Here is a 23,492-nt window from a genome sequence, read left to right on the forward strand (position 1 = left end):
GATGGGTAAGGGTCACAGGATTTCTTTCTAGAGTGATTAAAATAAAATATTCTAACATTAATCATGGTGATGGTTGTACAACTCTGTGCATGCACTAACAACCACAGAATGGTACACATTAAATTGAAGAAATGTTTGTTTTGTGAATTATGTGTCAATCAAGATTTTACCAGACACAAAAAGCCTTGAATCATGATATCCAAAAAAAGTTGATGCAAATGTGTACGTACTTTGTCTTTAGTTCTTGTGTCAAAGAGATTGCAATCACAAGTGGCCTCACACTCTCCAGTGTTCTTAACACTATTCTAAAATCTATTATATAACACGGGTGACTCTGAAATATCAGGTCATCGATTCTTATCTGTGTAACAACACTGATGATAAAAGGGACATTAAGTACACTCAGGCAACTACAAGGTCATCTACCCTTAGCTTTTTCTACTTGGCATCCACATGCTCTGACTATTCACATAATGTGTTTACTTTGTTGAGTACGAGTTATATTTTAACTTCTTGAGAGATTTCCCCTAGGATATAAGTATGAGCAGTGCATTAAGGGAACAGATTTTTGAAAGAAAGATATCCTTTAACCAAGATGTCTATGAAATGGGTTTCAGTTCTTCTGCTGATACAACTGAGTTGTTGCTTTAGCTGTGGAACTTGTGGAAACGTGCTGGTGTGGCCACCAGATTATAGCCTTTGGATAAATATGAAGGCAATACTGGATGAACTTATTCAAAGGGGTCATGAGGTGACTGTTCTAACATCTTCAGCTTCCGTTCTTATTGATCCCAACAAACCATCTGCTATTAAATTTGAGGTTTATCCTGCATCTTTTACTAAAGATGAGTTTGAGTTTCTTCTCATGAAGTTGGTCAGAAAATGGACATACGATATGCCGAAAGATACATTTTGGACATATTTTTCAGTATTACAAGAAATCCTTTGGGAATCTTCTGGCTGCCTTGAAAGGCTTTGTAAAGATGTAGTTTTTAACAAGAAACTGATGATGAAACTACAAGAATCAAGGTTTGATGTCGTTCTTGCAGATGCTGTTTTCCCTTGTGGTGAGCTGTTGGCGGAGCTACTTAAAATACCCCTTGTGTATAGTGTCCGGTTCACTATGGGCTATACAGCTGAAAAGCACAGCGGAGGACTTTCGACCCCTCCTTCTTACGTACCTATTGTAATGTCAGAATTACCTGATCGAATGACATTCATGGAGAGGGTAAAAAATATGATATATGTGCTTTATTTCGATTTTTGGTTCCAGGCATATAATGAGAAGAAGTGGAATCAGTTTTACAGTGAAGTACTAGGTAAGTTATGTTTTTAGTTGGTAGAAGGAAGTCCTAGCTTTTCTTGTGCCTTTGAAGGTGAGTTTGTGTAAAAAAATGCAGAGGAAATTTTTTTTTGTAAGTAAAAAGTGAAATGAAAATATGAAATAATCTATCTCACGAATGTTATAGAGAGGCTTCTATTACAGAATCAGTTAGAAGAACCTGGTAGCTAATCACTAGGACGGGGGACTCCCAAGAATCAGAAACCCCAAAATTAAGACAATTGGAATTTCTTTAATCAATTACATTTCCATTTTATTGTAGTTTTTACCTTTAAAAAAAGTCATTTCATATTTCCATGAACGTCTGGATGAATATAGACATGCGGATTGAAGAGTGATACATATTCCTAGCATAACTATGTTGGTAGCATTGGGAAAAATACTTGTGTAGCAGTTTTATTATTTATTAAATAGAATATTTTTCCACAGTACTTTCTCAGGATTCCTTTACAGTTGAAAGATATACTGGCTTTATGCCAGATTCAAAAATTATACTTTGTATCTACAATATTTATTAATCTGCTAGCCAAACAGCCATAATCAAATAATACAATTCTACATAACTTGTGCCTAGTGGACCCTGAGGTTTCTAATGATTCCACATTTCTTCACCAAGTGCTTACAAATCACCTGTCTTACAAGTATACAATGCTGTGGAGGGGTTGACATATAAGTTATTAGTCTGAATTTTTTGTAACTGTCTCTCTGTTTAAAAAAATTCACAGTGGGCACGTTTATCTCCATAATTTTTTGAAAATTTACAGCATTTAGTTCCATATAGTTTTATTTAATAATGAAATATTATTCAGCTCCTCACTTGAACTGAATGCTGTAGTTGGTACAAGGAATTGAGCCATACTCACAAAAACCTCAAATTTTAGTTGGGAAACTGAATGTCAAAAATTGGCTTGCTAAATGGTAGAAACTAGACTGAGTACTTCTGGGAAAGGTGTTTCCATGGCTGTGGCAGGCTTAATTGATTGGGGAGCTCAAATTCCAGTTGTTTCCATTCGTGGATCTGTTATTTTTGCAACTTTAGATAAAGTAAATGCATATTTAATTCTACAGTGGCTTAGATTTAATAACTGTTTATGATGGTGGAAGTACTGATGTGACATTAGAGATGTAAGGCTCCTCTCACACTTTTAAACATCTTTAGCCAACTATTGCAAGCTTCCCTCAGAAGATTACTTGGACATTCAGATGTCAATTTTTTCCAGTTTCCCCTACTTTTTGTTTTCTCTTTTCTTTGCAGGAAGACCAACTACATTACGTGAGACAATGGGGAAAGCTGATATATGGCTCGTTCGAAACTATTGGGATTTTGAATTTCCGCGCCCTTTCTTGCCACATTTTCACTTTGTTGGTGGGTTCCACTGCAAACCTGCCAATCCCTTGCCTAAGGTAAACTTATTTCAGTTGGTTTAGTATTTTCAAATGAAATCATTCTACTTTCTTCATTCAGAATGTTTGACTAAGTAAGAAGGATGTGGGAAGTGGGCTAAAGTGACCTGCAAAATAGAAATTCACATATTTCCATGCCACCAGAAGTATCTTAATATCATTACAATGAAAGAAATAAGTGGGATACCTGTGAGACTTTGACAATAGTCTAATAAATTAAAGCCTTCATTATTCAGCACATAAGAAAATATCTCTCATTCATTCGGAGATTATTTTTAGAGTGACTACCATATTCCAGGTAAACTAGTGCTGGTTGGATATACAGACACACTAAACAGACATTGTCCCTGCACCCTCCCATACCCCACTTCATGCACACACATTGTATATTCCAGTTGGAAGAATAGAACAGAAGCAAGTAGTAAACATACAGTGTGAAAAGTATTAGATTAAGGAAAGACCACAGTGCTAAGGGAACACCCAGCAGGGATCATAGAAAGTAACACAGAGTCATTGATAATTAAGGTAAAGGGCGTGCAGGAATAGGTAGAGAAGGTAGGGGAAAAAGGAAGACAAAATGAAAGCAGTTATAGTAGTAACGGCACTCCCGAAGATCTCCTAGCTACCAGGAAGAGGAGATGTAAAGAGGCAGATGATGTGGAAGAACTTAGCTGGATCCAGAAGGAGTTTGAAACATCCATTAAGGGGATTGGGGAGCCAGTGGAAAGAATTAAGCAAGGGAGAGATATGAGCAGGTTTCTTTCACAAAAGAGCCCTCAAGATGCAGTAACTGGATTGGATTGTGAAGGAGCAAGACGAGAATGGTAGACCTTCTAGGAGATTGTGTCAGGAGATCAGGCACCAGATGATGGGAAACTAGAATGGCCATAGAGTGAACACTATTGCTATAATACTACCAACCTCATATGATTGTTGTAAGAAAATATTTGTTAATATATATAAAACGCTCCAAATGCCTCTGGCACAAAGTAATCTAAAAGTGATATTAAACCCCAAGCAAACCAGTGCTGTCGAGTCGATTCCGACTCAAAGCGACCCTATAGGATAAAGTAGAACTGCCCCACAGAGTTTCAAAGCAGCACCTGGCAGATTTGCACTGCTGAGCCTTTGGTTAGCAGCCGTAGCACTTAACCACTACGCCACCAGGGTTTCCAAAAGTGATATTAGCTACTGTAATTGTTGCTGTTTTTGTTACTATTACTAATGCTATTAATCATTTCATATGTGTCAGACACTTTAAATATACTTCTTATGTAGTAGGAATTGGTTTTCCAGTAGATCAAAATTATATTCTCTAGCAAAGTCCTAAAGAACAGATATCCTGAGAAGTTTTTAAAAGTGAATGCATATGTTTTAGCAAAGAGATGAGCAGGTTAAAATGCTTAAATTTTGTTGTAAGGATTTAGGCTCTTCATCTGTTTTATAGCTAAGGGGAAGACCATTCCTAACCATTATAAACTGGTGAATAAAAATGGGTGTTCCCAACAATTTTTGCATCCAAAGCCCAGTGTGCTTGCTTGCAGCCTTAGTTTACAGCATTGAAACCATTCATCATTTGAAGCCTCACAGTTTTACATCTTTGAGAATAAAAGGGATGGTTTAGCCTATCAGAGGAAGTGTTTTCTACCATATACCAAGCCTACAGGAATCCTTAGTAAAACTCCCTTTGAGTATAAAAACAAACAAACAAACAAACCAAACTCACTCTGCAGGATTTCCCAGGATGGGCTGGTGGATTCCAACTGCTGATCTTTTGTTTAGCAACCATACATTTAACCACTGCACCACCACAGCTCCCCTTTGAGTATGTGCTTATGTATAGCATAGCTGCACGATAGAACGAACACAGAAAATGTATCCTGTGCATATAATGAGTACAAAAAAATTCTGTACACGTAATCAAGACTAAAGAATTTCTACCACTTATATCTGAAAATTTCTATTAGTTTGAACTTACAAAATAAATCTGTCAGCATATAGGATAATATCCGTTATGAAGGACAGCAAGAATCTATTTTAAATTACTACTACAACTTTGAGACATAAATAAAAAGCAAGCATTGTTTATGGCACTAGTATATAATCTATTAAAAGATCTGTTTTGTCTCTCTTCTTATTGGCAGCAACATAAAACTGAAATCCTCTTCAAGGATTAAAACTCAATAGTTACTTTGAGTGTAAAATTATATATGTATGTCTTTCAAAGGGTGTAAATGCTGTGGTAAGATTAATGACCCTTTCTGCAATCTAACCTTATTCGTGAAAGATTTTCCCGTTCACATTAAAAGAAAATGACAGTCTTAGTAGGAGGAGGAAAGAGGGGAGGGAAGAGAGGATGAATAATAGTGTAAAATAAATAATATATTTACAGTAGTTGTTATTTACATTGCATAAGCAAGATTTGAATCCAAGTCAATGATGTGAAGACTCTTATGCATTGTTATAAAAAGTGATTGTTCCCCCCACATTACTTGCTTTTCCATTATTTCTTAGACTCAGATTATTTGACTTTTTTTTTTAAAAAAAGCATTTGGCAAAATGCTTCAAAAGACTTAAAAATAATTATAGCCTTTGACCTCATTATATGCTTACATGAACCTACGCAGACAAAAAAAAAAAAAGTGTTGCAGAATCAATCTTATGGCAGTGTTATTTATAAAAGTGAACATTGAGAGTAATTTAAATTACAACATTTATGAGAGGTTAAATAACTTATGTGTATCCACACTATTGCAATCATTTCATCAAAGAATGCTTGATTACACAAAATCAATCATTATATAAGATTAGTTGGAAACCAAGAGGCAAATTGTTAAATAAATTACAATGCCAAATTTATTGTAGAAAAAAGGTATATACAGTGGATATTACAGTTTTCTAAATATATGTCATATATATACATCAGAAACCCTAGTGGCATAGCGGTTAAGAGCTATGGCTGCTAACCAAAAGATTGGCAGTTTGAATCCATTAGGTGCTCTCTGGAAACTCTATGGGGCAGTTCTACTCTGTCCTATATGGTCGCTATGAGTGGAATTAACTTTATGGCAACAGTTGTTTTTTTGTAATATACATTTCTGCGTATGGATAACATAAACACTAGAATGAATGGTTACAGAGTTTAAACACTTCCAGGATGGAATTTATGGGTAAAACTTACTTTCTCCTTTACATTTTTCATACTTATCCAAAATTTTTTACAATGTGTTTGTGTCATTTTTATTAAGATGTCACAGAATTTGGAATGAACCAGTCCAAGTAAGTGATTAATCTTTAAAGAAAGGTTGTATTACTATAATACTATCAGAATCCGTCTTGCACAGCAAAAGGAACACAAGTCAGAATAATTCTCAAACAATTCCAGATGAACATGTCTTTACCAGAAACTCTATGTAGTTTCAAGTGAACTTCTCAAGAGGGTGACCAGATCCCTCCTGGAGAAAGGCCAGGCGTACTTCTCCCACTGGGGAGAGAGTGCTCTCCCCAGGAAGCGGGGGGCGAGGGGGGGGGAGTAATGAAGGTCTCTTTTACCCAGAGTTGTGCATAGCACATTCCACAGGTACATCAGTTTCATAATATGACTTCAGGTCAAGAAAGAAGCCAAGAAATAGGGACATTCTCATATGTAATTACAAATGTGTATTTATGGATTAAAAATGGAAATTTTATGACTATTTCACAGAAATTCTAAACTCAAAGTTTTTTTGAACGTTAGAGAATCTTAACATTTGGACATTAAATATTAGAGGAATATTTGGGAAACTATGAGAAAGTTTAAGGTGTGACATAAAGGATTATGTAAATGAGAGAAATATCAAATCACCCCGTACCAGAACTTATTTTTCATTAGGGTTCATAGTCATGAAGTAAAATATTCCCAACTGACAGATATCTCCAGAAAACCTGCCGGAATAAACACATATGATTTGGGTAGAACTATAACCAAATAGGTGCTGTTGAGTTGATTCCAACTCATGGTGACCTTATGTGTATCAGAGTACAGTTTTCATTAGCCGATTTTTCAAAAATAGATCACCTTGACTTTCTTTTGGGGCACCTCTAGTTGGACTTGAACTTCCAAACTTTAGCTGGCAGCCAAGCACAGCAATTATTTGTACTGATCTTGTATTCCAGTAGAAATAGAACTATATAGAATTAAAGCTGAGTTAAGATGCTGCTATTGGGTCTCCTTCCTAGAAAAAAAAAAAAATATATATATACTAGTAATTAATAACTCTAAATGAAGAGTGAGTGTCCTTCTCGCTACTGTGTAACTGCTTAATTTTGTTTCTAGCTTATACCACACTCCCATCCTCCCACACACATTTACACAATTGTACATACTGAAGGCCATAGATCTCATATCATGCATCTCCTTCCAAAGGAACTGACTGATCAGTGCTCTTAAAAAAACAGCCACTATTCCAATACTTTGTCTCTGTCAACGAAAATCCCTGGGTGGCACAAATGGCTCAACCTTGTGTACTAATCAAAAGATTCATGGCTCCAATCTACTCAATAGCACCACGGAAGAACGGCCTGGAGATCTGCGTCCTTAAATGTTACCGTGGAAATAGAAACCTGTGGAGATTTGTTCACGGATCAGAATTGATTCTACAGCAGTGGGTTTGGTTTTGGTTGTCAGTTCTTGATTTTCTCTCTTAAGTTGTGGCCAAATCTTTAAATACTGTTCAATATTTTGTTGCTGTTTCATGATGAAGCAAATGCTGTCTTCACAGGAAATAGAAGAGTTTGTCCAGAGCTCTGGAAAACACGGTGTGGTGGTGTTTACTCTTGGGTCAATGGTCAGTAACCTCACAGAAGAAAGGGCCCATGTGATTGCATCGGCCCTTGCTCAGATTCCACAAAAGGTTAGATAACGTGCCGTAAGGGTGACCAACTACTTTGCTAGTCTGTTCAACTCTGTAAAGGGTCTGGTTATGGAAATTTCCTGTAACTACTATGATAGCGTCCCACGTGTCTGTCAGCATGTCCTCCTGTGGGGGCTTGCATGTTGCTGTGATGCTGGAAGCTATGCCAACGTTATTCAGACACCAGCAGGGTCACCCATGGCAGACAGGTTTCAGCTGAGCTTCCAGACTAAGACAGACTAGGAAGAAAGACCCAGCAATCTACTTCTGAAAGTCTGGAATAAGTGAACAGAAGTTAACTCCCTTCCATGTCATTCAAAAAACAATAAGAAAGAAACAGTTTAAAATGAAATTTAGGAAATGACAGCCAGGGTAACACATAGATATGAGAACATAAATATGTATATCATTGGGAATTCACACTGTTTTTTACCCTAGATATGTGACTGCCTAACAATTCCCCAAATGCTTGAATTTGTCACTGCTATTTTTTTTAATCTCAATGTTTTTAGGTACCATGGGAGAAACATCATAATTTCATATAATTACCTTATTTTTTATATAAAAATAAGTTCCTTCAACCTGAGTATTCCTATTTACTTCAATGTTTTCGTAGTTCTGATTTCTAGCATCTCTTGTTCTCAGTTCCTCTGTCATAGGAAGGGGTTTGACTAGATGATCTTTTAATGATTACCAAATTCTAACTTGCTATAACTTTTCAGTTGTATTCATGGAATAAAGTATTTTCTTCATCTTCATAAGGTGCTGTGGCGATTTGATGGCAAAAAGCCAGATACCTTAGGACCCAATACTCGGCTCTATAAGTGGATTCCCCAGAATGACCTTCTTGGTAAGACTAGAGAACAAATAATGAAAATATGGATAGCAGCTAATCAGAGGGATAATAGTTAAACAGAAAATCAATTCTTGAGCATTTATTATAGAAGAATTTAAAAACTAAAGCATAAGTTCTGTATATTTATTTTCTAGTTCCAGAGGGAAAAAAGATGAAATATAATAATTGGCATCTTATAATATACAGTCATAATCCTTTTCGCAGAAGTAAGGCATCTATATTTCAGGTGTAATCACCTCTCAAATGGACTTTTTTAAAAGCCTCCTGGATCATCATCCTAATACTCTCACCTCATACCTATTCTTTCCATTGCTGAAGCAGTATTGCAAATGCTGCTGAGCAATAACAGCACCTCCTTTAGAACCAGTGAGCCCCACCCCCATTTTGTATACTAAAATATCCACAATCTTTTCCATGAAGTGATGAAATGTTTCATGATGAAAGATCACCATCCCTTCCTCTGAGTCCACCTCCACCATCATCGAACTTCCTCCTCCCTTAAACACACCACACATCAGTCTCCATCATTTTTCTCACTGTTTCTCTAATATGGCCTAATGTGTCCCTTTTTTAGTTCATTTGTTACTTTTACCCAGGATTTTCTCCTTCAACTTGTCCACCTGACAATCTTCTATTCTCTTTTCATCTGTCCAGGCACACATCATTTCTTTCAGTAAGCCCTCGTTTACTACTGCAGTAGGCCTAGTTGCTTCCTACTCAGAGATCTAAAAACAATTTATATATAGTTTCATGGACATGATAATCTGTTTTCTAGAAAACACTGCCCATTGAGTTCCCTGTATTTCCCATTTCTCATTTTATTTCTAAGAATATATAATGAATAATTTTGTTGAATTTTACTCCTTCCTAGGTCATCCAAAGACCAAAGCTTTTATAACTCACGGTGGAGCCAATGGCATCTATGAGGCTATCTACCATGGGATCCCTATGGTAGGCATTCCCTTGTTTGCAGATCAACCTGAAAACATTGTTCGCATGAAGGTCAAGGGGGCAGCAGTGAGTCTGGACATGGACACGATGACAAGTACAGATTTGCTCAATGCTTTGAAGACAGTTATCTATGACCCATCGTGAGTAGTTAGAATAAGATTTTTTTTCTTTTTTTGTGCGGAGGGTGATGTTGGGGAAATGATTTGTCAGAGGTTTGAGGACAATGAGAGGTTTGAGAACAAGGATGAAGGTTTGAAAAAGCCAGTAAGGAGAATGAGAAGAATTACTGAAGTTGGACATGGAAGAATTATGAGATGAGATCGAAGTTGAAATAGGGACCATGAATGTTAAAACAACAGGACTCTGCAAGGCCATGTAACTTTGTCTCAGCATGAGACTCGTTATTTCTTTTAAACTATTCTAAAATGTTTTAAGTAAATCAGCAAAAGATAATCAATCTCAAATTTCTATTACATTTAACGCTTCCGAAAATTTCTATCCTAACATTTAGATCCCAGTACCAGAAATGGTAAACGACTAAAACCAAACAAACCAAACCCATTGCCATGGAGTCAATTTTGACTCCTAGTGACCCTATAGGACAGAGGAGACCTGCTCCATAGAGTTTCCAAGGAGCGCCTGGTAGATTCGAACTGCTGGCCTTTTGGTTAGCAGCCATAGCACTTAACCACCAGGGATTCGTTAAACAACTAAGGCTGAAAATTGATGCAATTGAAACCATGAAAAATGAGGATATCAAACCAAGCCCATTGCTGTCATAAATGTATGAAAAGTCTTGGTTCTTCTGGGTGTGATTATTTTGATTATATTTGGAAGAGTTTTAAAATTAAAAATGGATTGAATTGGAAGATAAATACTAGAATGTGGTGGTTCTTAGGTGTCATCGTGTCTGTTTGATATTATTTTGAACCTTGTACAGTAGGTTCATTAACAATTCCTCACTGGATAATTCAAACTCTGCACAGATGATGATGTTTTTTTTTCTTTTAATTTTTTTGTCTTTAAGGCTTAACACTTTCCATTCTCTATCCTAAAAATACATGGCCTCCCCCAACTCCTGTCTTTCTTTACATCCTGAAATCCTATGCATTCAACAAATTCTAGCCCATGTGCTAAAATGTCTATCATCATCTCGGAAGAAAATAATACATTTTTCTTCCAATCTTATGTGGCACATATTTTTACCATCTGCATGAGAATTTCACTTATTGATCTTTTCTGGTTTCTTGTCTGAGTTGATGTCTATTTGATTTTTCTTCAGCTATAAAGAGAATGCTATGAGGTTATCAGCCATTCATCATGATCAGCCTGTTAAGCCCCTGGATCGAGCCGTCTTCTGGATCGAGTTTGTCATGCGCCACAAAGGAGCCAAACACCTTCGCCCAGCCACCCTCAGCCTCACCTGGTACCAGTACCACTCTTTGGATGTGATTGGGTTTCTCCTGGCTTGTGTGGCAATCGTTGGTTTTCTGGTCATAAAATGTTGTTTGTTAGGTTATCAAAAGTTTTATAAGACAGGAAAGAAGAAAAAGAGAGAGTAGGCCTCTTTAAGACAAAAGATTAATAGGCATGATAAGTGAGAGCGTTATATTTAATTCAACCCTTACGATTCAAGTTGTGGAAAGATTCTCCTCCATATTTTGCAAGAGCTGAGCCTTTTTTTATTTCCGAGGATATGCTACTCTTGGTTTATTGTTCTTGTGTTAGCTAATTCTTCCCTAAGGAAGAATGATCTTGCGTGTTTTTAAATAAATTTCTCCTCAATATTCCTCTTGAAATAGACAGTTCCAGTCATCAGGGGGATTATACTCAAGGTATTATTCTCATTTGGTAAATTGTGAACAAGATCTATGTTTGTGATGAGTTATGTATATTTTTATAACCAGAAAACAACATGAAACTCACTGGAACCGCAACCTATTGATGTGAAAAGATCAGGAAGTTTGATGTTTTCACTCTGCATCTTCAGAAACATTTTCTATATAAATGATGTGCATTCATACAAAATATATGTATGCCTCATGAAACATGAAGTATTTCTTCCTGAAATTTTTCTTTCTTTCAGAAGTTCTGAGTGGTTTTAAGTGGCTTCCTCCCTAAAATTATGTAATACTGTGAAGGCCTTGGTTAGAAAGAATAAAAATATTTTCCACACTGCCCTTGCATATGCTTTTCCATTGTTTTCCCTTTATGGAATGACTCTTTGGAATTGGATAGTAAAAAACAAAAAAATCCCAGCTCATTGTCATCAAGTCAATTCTGACCCATAGCGACCCGATATGACAGAGTAGAACTGCCCCATAGGGTTTCTAAGGAGCGCCTGGTAGGTTTGAACTGCCAAACTTTTGGTTAACAGCCAATAGCTCTTCACCACTACACCACCAGTGTTTGCAATTGGATAGTAAGACATAAAATAAAAGGAGTAGTTCCCTTGATTAGGAATGATAGGTGGGGCCCAAGAAGTGTAGCCCAGTGCCTCTGAGTTATAATGTTAAAAGCTCCTGTAATAATCTCTCTTATTTTTGGCCTTAACTTAGCAATTCACAGACTTTAGTATCTACCCCACTTAGGCTAGGAAAACCAGAATGCTATTTAAACCTTTTATATTGATTCTTCTCTCTATTGCATAGAAAAAGTAAATGGCAGAGAAAGAGCCAAATTTTGTTATGTGCAACAATTTTAAAAGCTATGCACCTGATGAGTTGGAATCGACTCGATGGCACAGGGTTTGGTTTTTTTTTTTTTTTTTTTTAAATGCATTTTAAAGCATTTGATAAGGTGAAAAGATCTCCAAAAAAGTCTTTGAATATCAGCAATCAGAACCTTAGGATGAAGAAATAACGAACCCCAGAGAAGGAAGAAACCATTCCTTTGTAGTTTCTTCTGCCTGATAAGAGATAGTTTAAACATCTGAATGGAGGAATGGCATAGCTAGCATTTTTGACACCTGGAAATATTTATAACACTCTTCTGTATGACAACCTAGGAGTCCCTGGGTGGCATAAACTGTTAAGTGCTCCGCTACTCACTTAAAGGTTGATGATTTGAACCCACCCAGAAGTCCCTCAGAAGAAAGACTTGGCAATCTGCTTCTGAAAGATCACAGCTGCGAAAGCCCTATGGAGTGCAGTTCTACTCTGTACACATCGGGCCTCCATGATTCGGGATCTGCTTGACAGCATCTGGTTTGTATTGGTTTTCCTTTCTACAGGACAAAGATATTTTCAGTAATAATTGTCGATGAAATTAATTATGACAATAATGGTTGGAAATTAAACAATGAATATTTTCATTATTAAACTTTCACATCTTTTATTAAACTTTGAATCATATCACTAAAAAGTAAAAAAATATTACAATACAAAAGAGAAAAAGTAATGCATTAACGCTTTTTTGTTACATTAATATTCGTTTGTTTTTGTTTTTAAGTGGGGGATAACCTTATACCTACACACTAGTCTGAGACAATAATGAAGCTGGACGTCTACTACCTATGCCAAATTCCTATTGAGTTCTGTTTTTAAAAAATAACTTCTGCAGGTTTGTTAATGACATTGTCCAAATTGATTTTCTTTGCAATTCTTAGACCATACAGTCAGATATATCAATCTATATCTACTCATAGATGATCAAACAATCCTTTCATTCATTTTAATTTTAAAAGTTTTTTTTCCATATATATATATATATATATACACACATATATTTAGGAAATGCCATAAACATGAAGGTACATTTGGCAGAAATCATAAAAATCCCACTATATATTAAATTCCACAAATTGTAATGTTTTCCATGTGGTTGTTTCCTCAGGATTTTTCAAGCAACTTTGAAATGTCTCGGCAGTCAAAAATATTTAATACAAATAAAAACTTGAAGTTTTCACATAGAATGACAGAATTAAGGTAACTTTCTTCACCTTTACCATCTGTGCGCTCCTTTTGTTTATTTCCCATCTAATGTTTAATCGCAGGCATATGTAAGTATCACAGTGGATGGAGACAAAAATCAATGATTATGAACTTAATCTTGAAAAGAACACAAGAAGCAGAGTCTTTCTATGTTGGAGACTGGCAATATAATTAACAATAAAATTATGAGTGTTCTGAATTAATTTCCATGTAAAATGAAATATTTATTAAAAGATATGTAATACAAATATGCTAATCAGAACTTTCATATTTAATCTTATAATCCAACAATACTCACAGCCTTTATTCAACAATAAGAATAAAGTGGGAGGGACCTTGGCAGGGACATGTCATTCTGGTGCTTTTTATTGGTAAATCTTACCATCCAACCAGCTAGCAAAGAGAAACGATTAGGGGGTCCAGAGTCAATAACACAGAGCTGAATTCAGAGCTGAGATACAATAACTCAAAAACTAGCACAACAGACACTATTCAAATTTTTCTTGTGTATTGACATCCCAAAAGCTTTTGTGCTTTTGAGCACTGTCTTTTGATAAGATTCAGATGAATGAGAGGCGTGGTTTTCTTCTGAAAGCAAATATGTGAAAGTGGGGTAAATGGAAATCTAGTAATAGAGTCCTGACAAAAGTCAGCTTATAGAAGATCCATTAGGTCTGGAGTCCCACCCGTGGTCAATTCCCTATTCCCCAAATGTATAGTCAGAATACTAGCAGGTTGGAGTGCGGTTGGCAGCAGTAGCTAGGTCACTTGGCTCATGACAGTCCATTCTGTTGGGCAATCCCATCACCACTCTGTTCGTGCACCCAGCAAACCAGCACTGCGGTGACCAATAATTTGGTGCCTTCCCTATGATGAGTAATAATTTTTACCAGTTCAAAGTGTATGAAAAAGTATCTTGTTGATTTAATTGGCAAATCCTTCAGTATTAAATTGGTTGATCTTTTTTTTTTTTTTTTGGTATGTTTAATATCCACTCAGGTGTTTTACTCTATGTCCATGTACGCACTCAAGTTTGATTTTGGTGTTTTTCTGCTGACTCTAATTAGGTGTACAGAGGTTACAAAAGGCAAATTTGTTATTTATAAAACTCTAGAATCCCAGGTCATGGATGACAGTGGCTCAAAATGACTGGCAAAGACACAAGATCAATGAAGGTAAGGTAAACTCTGGAAAAAAATTAAAAATCTGAGGTCACGGAAGATGAGATTTTAGAGATGAGTAGATTAGTTATAGTGAGGACATGCAGGTTGCAGGAGTCAGGATACAATGAAGTAAAAGTCATGGCAAACATGTTGAATAAACTCAAAAATACAGCAGTGAAGTACAGAAAGGGAGATTAAAACCAGGAAAACAATTAGAAGCAAAGGAGCTTTGGAAGTAGAGCAGGTTGTTAGGAGGGGCCTTATGTAAGATGTCAGCAAAGAACTTATATGCTAAATTATTACCTGGCAACTCCTAGAGCCTTCAGGTGATTCCTAGTGGAGAAATTATCAGTCAAGTTTCAAGCAGAAGAACAATTTTAAAATAAGTAATTAGATGCTTACAATACCATTTTCCAGTGTGCTAGAAGAACAAAAGTCTGGAAAGATCATCACCTATTTCAGGTTTGCCTGCTGTTCAAAAATTCAGGATGTTTCTACTAATGCTGCTTAGGTTAGGAAACCCCATCATGGTTCACAGCTATTCCACAGCCTTGGGGTGATTGTCCTGGAAAATGCCACGTACCATAGTGAAACATCATATCTCCTAAAGCCCATTCAACTTCCCACTACTGCTCAATGAAGAATAATTTGACATTTTCCTCTGTTGTGTTTTCCCAATCCTAAAAGAGTGCATCTCATTGACAGACTGTGACTTATATCCAGGACCCTAAAGCAAGGATCGTAGAAAATTTAATTCCAAGTGAAACCTGGGAGAACATAGAAGACAATGGTCAATCCTGGTGCCAAAAATGACGACGAAATAATTTCCAATACAGACACAGAACCCCATCTGAGAATTTGTTGCTAGGCAAGATAGAAACAAGTTAAAAAGAGGGTCTAGTAATGTCATATCAGCTTCTCATAAGCAGATCTACCCAGAACCTTCTCCAGTTTCACATAAGTACACACTTTCAGAATCTAAGTTTCTTCAGGAATTGGAAAACTAATTTGGCCATTGCAAATAATTTGGTCAAGATCATGGGACGGCACCTAAAACTCATATTTTCCTACTCAATCAACAAGCAACTGTGTCTAACTCTTTTTCATCTTTATTTAAACAATTTGACTCAAAATTCTTTTACCCAACAACAGGCAGGTTATCTGCCATGTATAGCATACCATGTCAGGCACTCTAGTGAATAATAATATTAATAAAATACTGAGGAGGCGGAGCCAAGATGATGGAATAGACAGGCACACCAGGAGAGCCCTCTTTATGATAAAGACCAAAAAAAACAAGTGAAATGAATATATTTATGACAAGCTAGGAGCCCTGAGCATCAAAGGCAAGCTTAGAAAATGAACAGAGTGGCAGAAGGAGGAAGAGATGGTTCAGAAGTGGAGGGGAGTTACCGGACCTGAATCGCGGGGAGCCCTGAGGCACCATTCCTGAGAGGTGGCAGCAGGCTGGTACTAGCATTCGGCCACAGTTTCCTTTGGGAGAAGTAGCCAGCCACACAGCCTACTCACACCTCTGCAACCAGAGAAAAATGGTGCTCTCGGCAAAAACTGAGTACTTGTGTATATTTTACCACACCCTCCCCACACCGAAGCCAGCTTCCAAGGCTGAATTATCTCGGTCTGAGATAGGCACTTTTGAGTACCTACAGCCATCCTTTCAGCCTTCGAGAAGGAAAAGTTGCAGTTGGGGGAAAAGATAATTTGCCAAATCCAATAACTGTGGTAGCTCAGGAGAGAAGCAGCTCCTGTCCAGACATAAATGGTCTGTGGACTTTGAGCACCTTTCCCCTCTGCATGGACTTCTGTTGGCCTATTTCAGAAGAATAGGCCCTTGTTGGCAGACTCCAAATGTTTCACCTGTGTGGCGGAGAGGTGGCTGTTTCATGTTTGAAATTGTTTTGCCTATTGAACAGGGTCCTCACCTACCCACAACAGGGGCCTAAGGCCTGGTAGCTCCACTCAGGTCACCCAGACACCCATGAAAGGGGTCCAAGGATAACTGGTACCTCCCAGTCCTTACAACCAAAAACATTGGGTGCCCATGGTCCATCCGCAGAACCCGCCCACCTGCACGCTCTAGGGAAGTGAGACGCGCTTTCCTCAGAGATACTCAGGGGTCAGTTCTCAGCCCTGTGCCTTCTTCAAAGCCTGACACCCTGCTGCAATCAGATACTGGTACATACACCAATCACCCCTGCCCTTCTAAGACTATAGGACAGAGACTGTACCACACACTTCATGATCAGCTACCTGGACACATGAGCTGAATTCATATAAGAAAACTGAATGGACTCCTAGACTGATAAACATGATAACAGCTCTAGCCATCTGGGGACACGTTGTCAGAGCTCCAAAGGTGAAAATAATCAAGCTAGCACACTCAAGCAAATGATTTGGCATATCAAAACAAAACAAAGCAAGAAGCTACAAACCCAGTAAGCAAGCATAAACTAAAACAATAACTTGTAGATGGCTCGGACAACAGTCAATATCAAGTCACATAAAGAAACAGATCATGATCACCTCAACAAGTCCTCAAAACAAAGAATCCAGGGATCTTCTAGATGAAAGTGCATTCCTGGAGTTACCAGAGGCTGAACACAAAAGATTAATATACAGAACACTTCAAGACATCAGGAAGGAAGTGAGGCAATTGGCAGAACAAGCCAATGAACACACAGAAAAAAACAATTGAAGAAATTAAAAACATTATTCAGGAATATAATAAAAATTGAATAAGCTGGAAAAATCCATAGACAGATAGCAATCAGAAATTCAGAAGATTAACAATAAAATTACAGAAGTAGACAACTCGGCAGAAAGTCAGAAGAGCAGAATTGAGCAAGTAGAAGCCAGAATTTCTGAACTTGAAGATAAAGCACTTGACACTAATATATTTAAAGAAAAATCAGATAAAAGAATTTTAAAAAGTGAAAAAACCTTAAAATCATGGGACTCTATCAAGAGAAATAGCCTACGAGTGATAGGAACACCATAACGGGAAGGGATAACAGAAAATACAGAGAGAATTGTTGAAGATTTCTTGGCAGGAAACTTCCGTGACATAGTGAAAGATGAGAAGATATCTATCCAAGATGCTCATCAAACTCCACATAAGGTAGATGTTAAGAGAAAGTCACCAAGACATATTATAATCAAACTTGCCAAAACCAAAGATAAAGAGAGAATTTTAAGAGTAGCTATGGATAAATGAAAAGCCACCTACAAAGGAGAATCAATAAGAATAAGCTCGGACTACATGGCAGAAACCATGCAGGCAAGAAGGCAATGGGATGACTTATTTAAAAAATTGAAGGAAAAAAATTGCCAGCCAAGAATCATACAACCAGCAAAACTGTCTCTGAAATATGAAGGTGAAATTAAGATATTTCCAGATAAGTAGAAATTTAGGGAATTTGTAAAAAACAAACCAAAAGTACAAGAAATACTAACGGGAGTACTTTGGTTAGAAAATCAATAATATCAGGTATCAACCCAAGACTAGAACACTGGGTGGAGCAATCAGAAGTCAACCCAGACAGGGAAATCAAAAAAATATAAAACAAGATTTAAAAAAAAAAAAAGCTCAAAACAGGGTAATGGCAATGTTATTATACAAAAAGAAGACGACGTAAAAACAATAAAAAGGGACTTAGAAATGTAATCATAGGTCCTCCATATGGAGAGGAAGATATGGTGATACAAAGAAATAAAAGTTATTAAATTTATAAAAATAAGGGTAAATAATAAGATAACCACAAAGGAGACAAACTATATCCTACTCATCAAAATAAAATGCAAGAAAAAAATAGAGACAGCAGAAACAAGATCAACAACAACCAATATGAGGAAAGGACAATATATAAAGATAATCTACTCATCACATAAAATTAAGTGGGAAAAAGAACCTGTCAACAACCCACAAAAACACATCAAAATGATATCACTAAATTCATGCCTATCCATAATTGCTCTCATAGTAAATGGACTAAACGCACCAATAAAGAGAAGGAGAGTGGAAGAATGGATTAAAAAACACTATCCGTCTATATGCTGCCTACAAGAGACATACCTTAGACTTAGAGACAAAAAACAAACTAAAACTCAAAGGATGGAAAAATATGTATCAAGCAAACAACAATCAAAAAAGAGCAGGAGTGGCAGTATTAATTCCTGACAAAATAGACTTTAAAGTTAAATCCATCATAAAGGATAAGGAAAGACAAGATATAATGATTAAAGGGACAATACACCAAGGAGATATAACCATATTAAATATTTATGCACCCAATGACAGAGCTGCAAGATACTTAAAACAAACTATCAGCACTGAAAAGTGAGATAGACAGCTCCACAATAATAGTAGAAGACTTCAACTCACCACTTTATGTGAAGGACAGGACATCCAGAAAGAAGCTCAATAAAGACACGGAAGATCTAAATGTCACAATCAACCAACTTGGTCTCACAGACATATACAGAACACTCCACCCAACAGCAATCAAGTATACTTTTTTTTCTGGTGCACATGTAACATTCTCTAGAATAGACCACATATTAGATCATAAATCAAGCCTTAGCAGAATCCAAAACATTGAAATATTACAAAGCATCTTCTCTGACCATAAGGCCATAAAAGTGGAAATCAATCACAGGAAAAGGAGGGAAAAGAAATCAAACACTTGGAAACTGAACTATACCCTGCTCAAAAAAGACTGGATTATAGAAGACATTAAGGATGGAATAAAGAAATTCATAGAACCCAGTGAGAATGAAAACACTCCCCATCAGAACCTTTGGGACACAGCAAAAGCAGTGCTCAGAGGTGAATTTATATCAATAAATGCACACATCCAAAAGAAGAAAGGGCCAAAACCCATGGAATCCTTCGCTATTGCAACTCGAGGCTTGAATTTTTTCTTCAGTTCTTTCAGCTTGAGAAACGCCGAGTGTGTTCTTCCATCTCCAGCTCTTTCCACATGGCCTTATAATACTTTATTTTGTCTCCTTGAGAGGCCCTTCGAAATCTTCTGTTCAGTTCTTTTACTTCATCAATTCTTCCTTTCGCTTTAGCTGCTCGACTCTCAAGAGCGAGTTTCAGAGTCTCCGTTGACATCCATCTTGGTCTTTTCTTTCTTTCTTGTCTTTTCAGGGACCTCTTGCTTTCTTCGTGGATGATGTCCTTGATGTCATTCCACAACTCGTCTGGTCTTCGATCACTAGTGTTCAATGCATCAAATCTGTTCTTCAGATGGTCTCTAAATTCAAGTGGGATATACTCAAGGTCATATTTTGGCTCTCGTGGACTTGCTCTGATTCTTTCAGCTTGAACTTGCCTATGAGCAATAGATGGTCTCTTCCATAGTCGGCCTCTGGCCTTGTTCTGACTGATGATATTGAGCTTTTCCATCGTCTCTTTCCACATATGTAGTCAATTTGATTTCTGTGTGTTCCATCTGGTGAGGTCCATGTGTATAGTCACCGTTTATGTTGGTGAAAGAAGGTATTTGCAAGGAAGAAGTCATTGGTCTTGCAAAATTCTATCATTCGGTCTCCGGCATTGTTTCTATCACCAAGGCCATAGTTTCCAGCTACTGATCCTTCTTCTTTGTTTCCAACTTTTGCATTCCAATCGCCAGTAATTACCAATGCATCTTGATTGCATGTTTGGTCAATTTTAGACTGCAGCAGCTGATAAAAATCTTCTATTTCTTCAACTTTGGCCCTAGTGGTTGGTGTGTAAATTTGAATAATAGTCGTAATAACCGGTCTTCTTTGTAGGCATATGGATATTATCCTATCACTGACAGCATTGTACTTCAGGACAGATCTTGAAACATTCTTTTTGACGATGAAAGCAACACCATTCCTCTTTGAGTTATCATTCCCAGCATAGTAGACTATGTGATTGATTCAAAATGGCCAATACCAGTCCATTTCAGCTCACTAATGCCTAGGATATTGATGTTTATCTGTTCCATTTCATTTTTGACAATTTCCAATTTTCCTAGGTTCATACTTCGTACTTTCCGGGTTCCGGTTATTAATGGATGTTTGCAGCTGTTTTTTCTCATTTTGAGTCGTGCCACATCAGCAAATGAAGGTCCCGAAAGCTTGACACCACCCACGTCATTAAGGTCAACTCTACTTTGAGGAGGCAGCTCTTCCCCAGTCATCTTTTGAGTGCCTTCCAACCTGGGGGGCTCACCTTCCAGCACTACATCAGACAATGTTCCGCTGCTATTCATAAGGTTTTCACTGGCTACGGCTTTTCAGAAGTAGACTGTTGGGTCCTTCTTCCTAGTCTGCCTTAGTCTGGAAGCTCAGCTGAAACCTGTCCTTCATGGGTAACCCTGCTGGTGTCTCAACACCGGTGACATAGCTTCCAGCTCAACGCAACACACAAGCCCCCAAAGTACGACAAACCGAGAGACACGTGGGAGGCAGCACTGTTTACAATAGCAAAAAGATGGAAGCAACCAAGGGGCCCATCCACAGATAAATGGATAAATAAATTATGGTATATTCTCACAATGGAATACAACGCATCAATAAAGAACAGTGATGAATCAGTGTAACATTTCATAACAGGGAGGAATCTGGAAGGCATTATACTGAGTGAAATTAGTCAGTTGCAAAAGGAGAAATCTTGTATAAGACCGCTATTGTAAGAACTGAAGAAATAGTTTAAACCAAGAAGAAAGTATTTTTTGATGGTTATGATGGGGGGAGGGAGGGAGGCCAGGAGAGGAGTATTCACTAATTAGATAGTAGATAAGAACTACTTTAGGTGACAGGAAAGATGACACACAGTACAGGCGAGGTCAGCACAACTGGACTAAAACAAAAGCAAAGAAATTTTCCTGAATAAACTGAATGTCTCCAAGGCCAGCATAGCAGGGGCAGGAGTTTGGGGACCTTGGTTTCAGGGGACATCTAAGTCAATTGGCATAATAAAATCTATTAAGAAACATTCTGCATCCCACCTTGGAGAGAGGCATCTGCGGACTTAAAACCTAGCAAGCGGCCATCTAAAATGCATCAATTGGTCTCAACCCACCTGGAGCAAAGGAGAATGAAGAACACCAAGGACACAAGGGAATTACGAGCCCAAGGAACAGAAAGGGCCATATTAACCAGAGTCTACATCAGCCTAAGACCAGAAGAGTTAGATGGTGCCAGGCTACAACCGATTACCGCCCTGACAGGGAACACAACAGAGAACCCCTGATGGAGCAGGAGAGCAGTGGGGTGCAGACCCCAAATTCTCATAAAAAGACCAGACTTACTGGTCCGACTGAGACTAGAAGGGCCCCAGTGGTCATAGCCCACAGACCTTCTGTTGGCCCAAGACAGGAACCATTCCCAAAGCCAACTCTTCACACAAGGATTGGACTGGACAGTGGGTTGGAGAAGGATGCTGGTGAGGAGTGAGCTTTTGGGATCAGGTGGACACTTGAGACTTTGTTGGCATCTCCTCACTGGAGGGGAGATGAGAGGGTAGAGGGAGTTAGAAGCCGGCAAAATGGACATGAAAATAGAGAGTGGAGGGAGGGAGCAGGCTGTCTCATTAAAATGGGAGGATGTAGCAAGGTGTATATAAGTTTTTGTGTGAGAGACTGACTTGATTTGTAAAGTTTCACCTAAAGAACAATAAAAATTAAAAAAAATAATAATAAGGTACTGAAACTACTCTCAAAGATTTTAAGATTTAGTAGGGAACAATAAACATCTATAGTGTAGCATAGCAAAAATCGGAATGTGACAAGTGTCAAATGTCAACGATCAAGTTCACGTAATTTTTTTTTACAGTGAAAATAGCTTTTGTACGTACTCAAATTGTGTAAATAACTCATATTCCAGGTAAGTAATTCGGATAATACAAAAAGTATAAATAAAAGTGATATAAATTTTCACCATCCTATGGTAAGCATCATTAAAACTTTAACAATTATAAGATCATATAACATCTTATCTTTGTGAATCTGGACACACAGATATTTATTTTTACATAAATGATACATCATAATTCTATCAAATATGCCTTTTTAAAAAGTATACTCTTTTTTGGCCTTCCTCCGATTTCCTCCCTCCCCCTGCCCAACCAGCATGCAACGGCACCCCACCTTCCAGTGACTGGTGTTGACAACCTCATGTGTATCCTTCCCTTTCTTTCCCCACATGCAAGCACGTACACATAATGTAAGGGAGGTTGTCATGATTTGTTTTACTAAAGTCTATCATATGTCGTGGGGAATTATTTTTTTGATAAGTTGTTGAATTCTCTTGGCTAGAATTTTGTCGAGGATTTTTACATCTAAGTTCTTGAAGGATATAGGTCTGTAATTTTCTTTTTTGGTGATGTCTTTACCTGGTTTTGGTATCAGGGAAATGCTGGCTTCACAGAATGAGTTTGAGACTATTCCATGCTTTTCTATGCTCTGAAATGCCTTTAGTAGTAGTGGTGTTAGCTCTTCTCTGAAAGTTTGGTGGAACTCTCCAGTGAAGCTGTCAGGACGAGGTTTATTTGGCTGGGAGTTTTTTAATTAACTTTTCTATCTCTCCTTTCGTGATGGATTTATCTATTTGTTCTACCTCTGTGTTAGTTTATGTAGATAGTGTGTTTCTAGAAATTAATCCATTTCTTCTAGGTTTTCAAATTCATTAGAGTGCAATTTTTCATAGTAATCTGATATGATTTTAATTTCAATTGGGTCTATTGTGATACCACCCATCTCATTTCTTATTTGGGTTACTTGCTTCCTCTTCTGTTTTTCTTTTGTCAGTTTGGTCAATGGCTTATCAATTTGGTTGATCTTTTCAAAGAACCAGTCTTGGTCTTGTTAACACTTTCAGTTCTTTTCCTGTTTTCTATTTCATTTAATTCTGCTCTAATTTTTATTATTTGCTTTCTTCTGGTGCCTGAGGCCT

General features: G+C 37.4%; 1 protein-coding gene across 5 annotated transcripts; it reads left to right on the plus strand.

Moving 5' to 3' along the window:
• The first annotated feature begins 592 nt into the window (after positions 1-592).
• Positions 593-11,007, plus strand: LOC126077110 (UDP-glucuronosyltransferase 2B31-like). Of its 5 annotated transcripts, XM_049886117.1 has the most exons (7): positions 596-928; positions 1,274-1,319; positions 2,598-2,746; positions 7,507-7,638; positions 8,401-8,488; positions 9,366-9,585; positions 10,728-11,007. In XM_049886117.1, exons 1-7 carry the CDS (start codon positions 596-598, stop codon positions 11,005-11,007), a joined length of 1,248 nt encoding a protein of 415 aa, XP_049742074.1. The 5 variants fall into 5 exon arrangements, with proteins under 5 accessions (XP_049742075.1, XP_049742074.1, XP_049742071.1 ...); XM_049886118.1 differs by having other exon boundaries at positions 593-1,319; XM_049886114.1 differs by having other exon boundaries at positions 596-1,323; positions 2,602-2,746.
• Positions 11,008-23,492: the final 12,485 nt, after the last annotated feature.

This window comes from Elephas maximus, chromosome 5, assembly GCF_024166365.1.
Source record: "Elephas maximus indicus isolate mEleMax1 chromosome 5, mEleMax1 primary haplotype, whole genome shotgun sequence".
Classification (NCBI taxonomy): Eukaryota; Metazoa; Chordata; class Mammalia; order Proboscidea; family Elephantidae; genus Elephas; species Elephas maximus.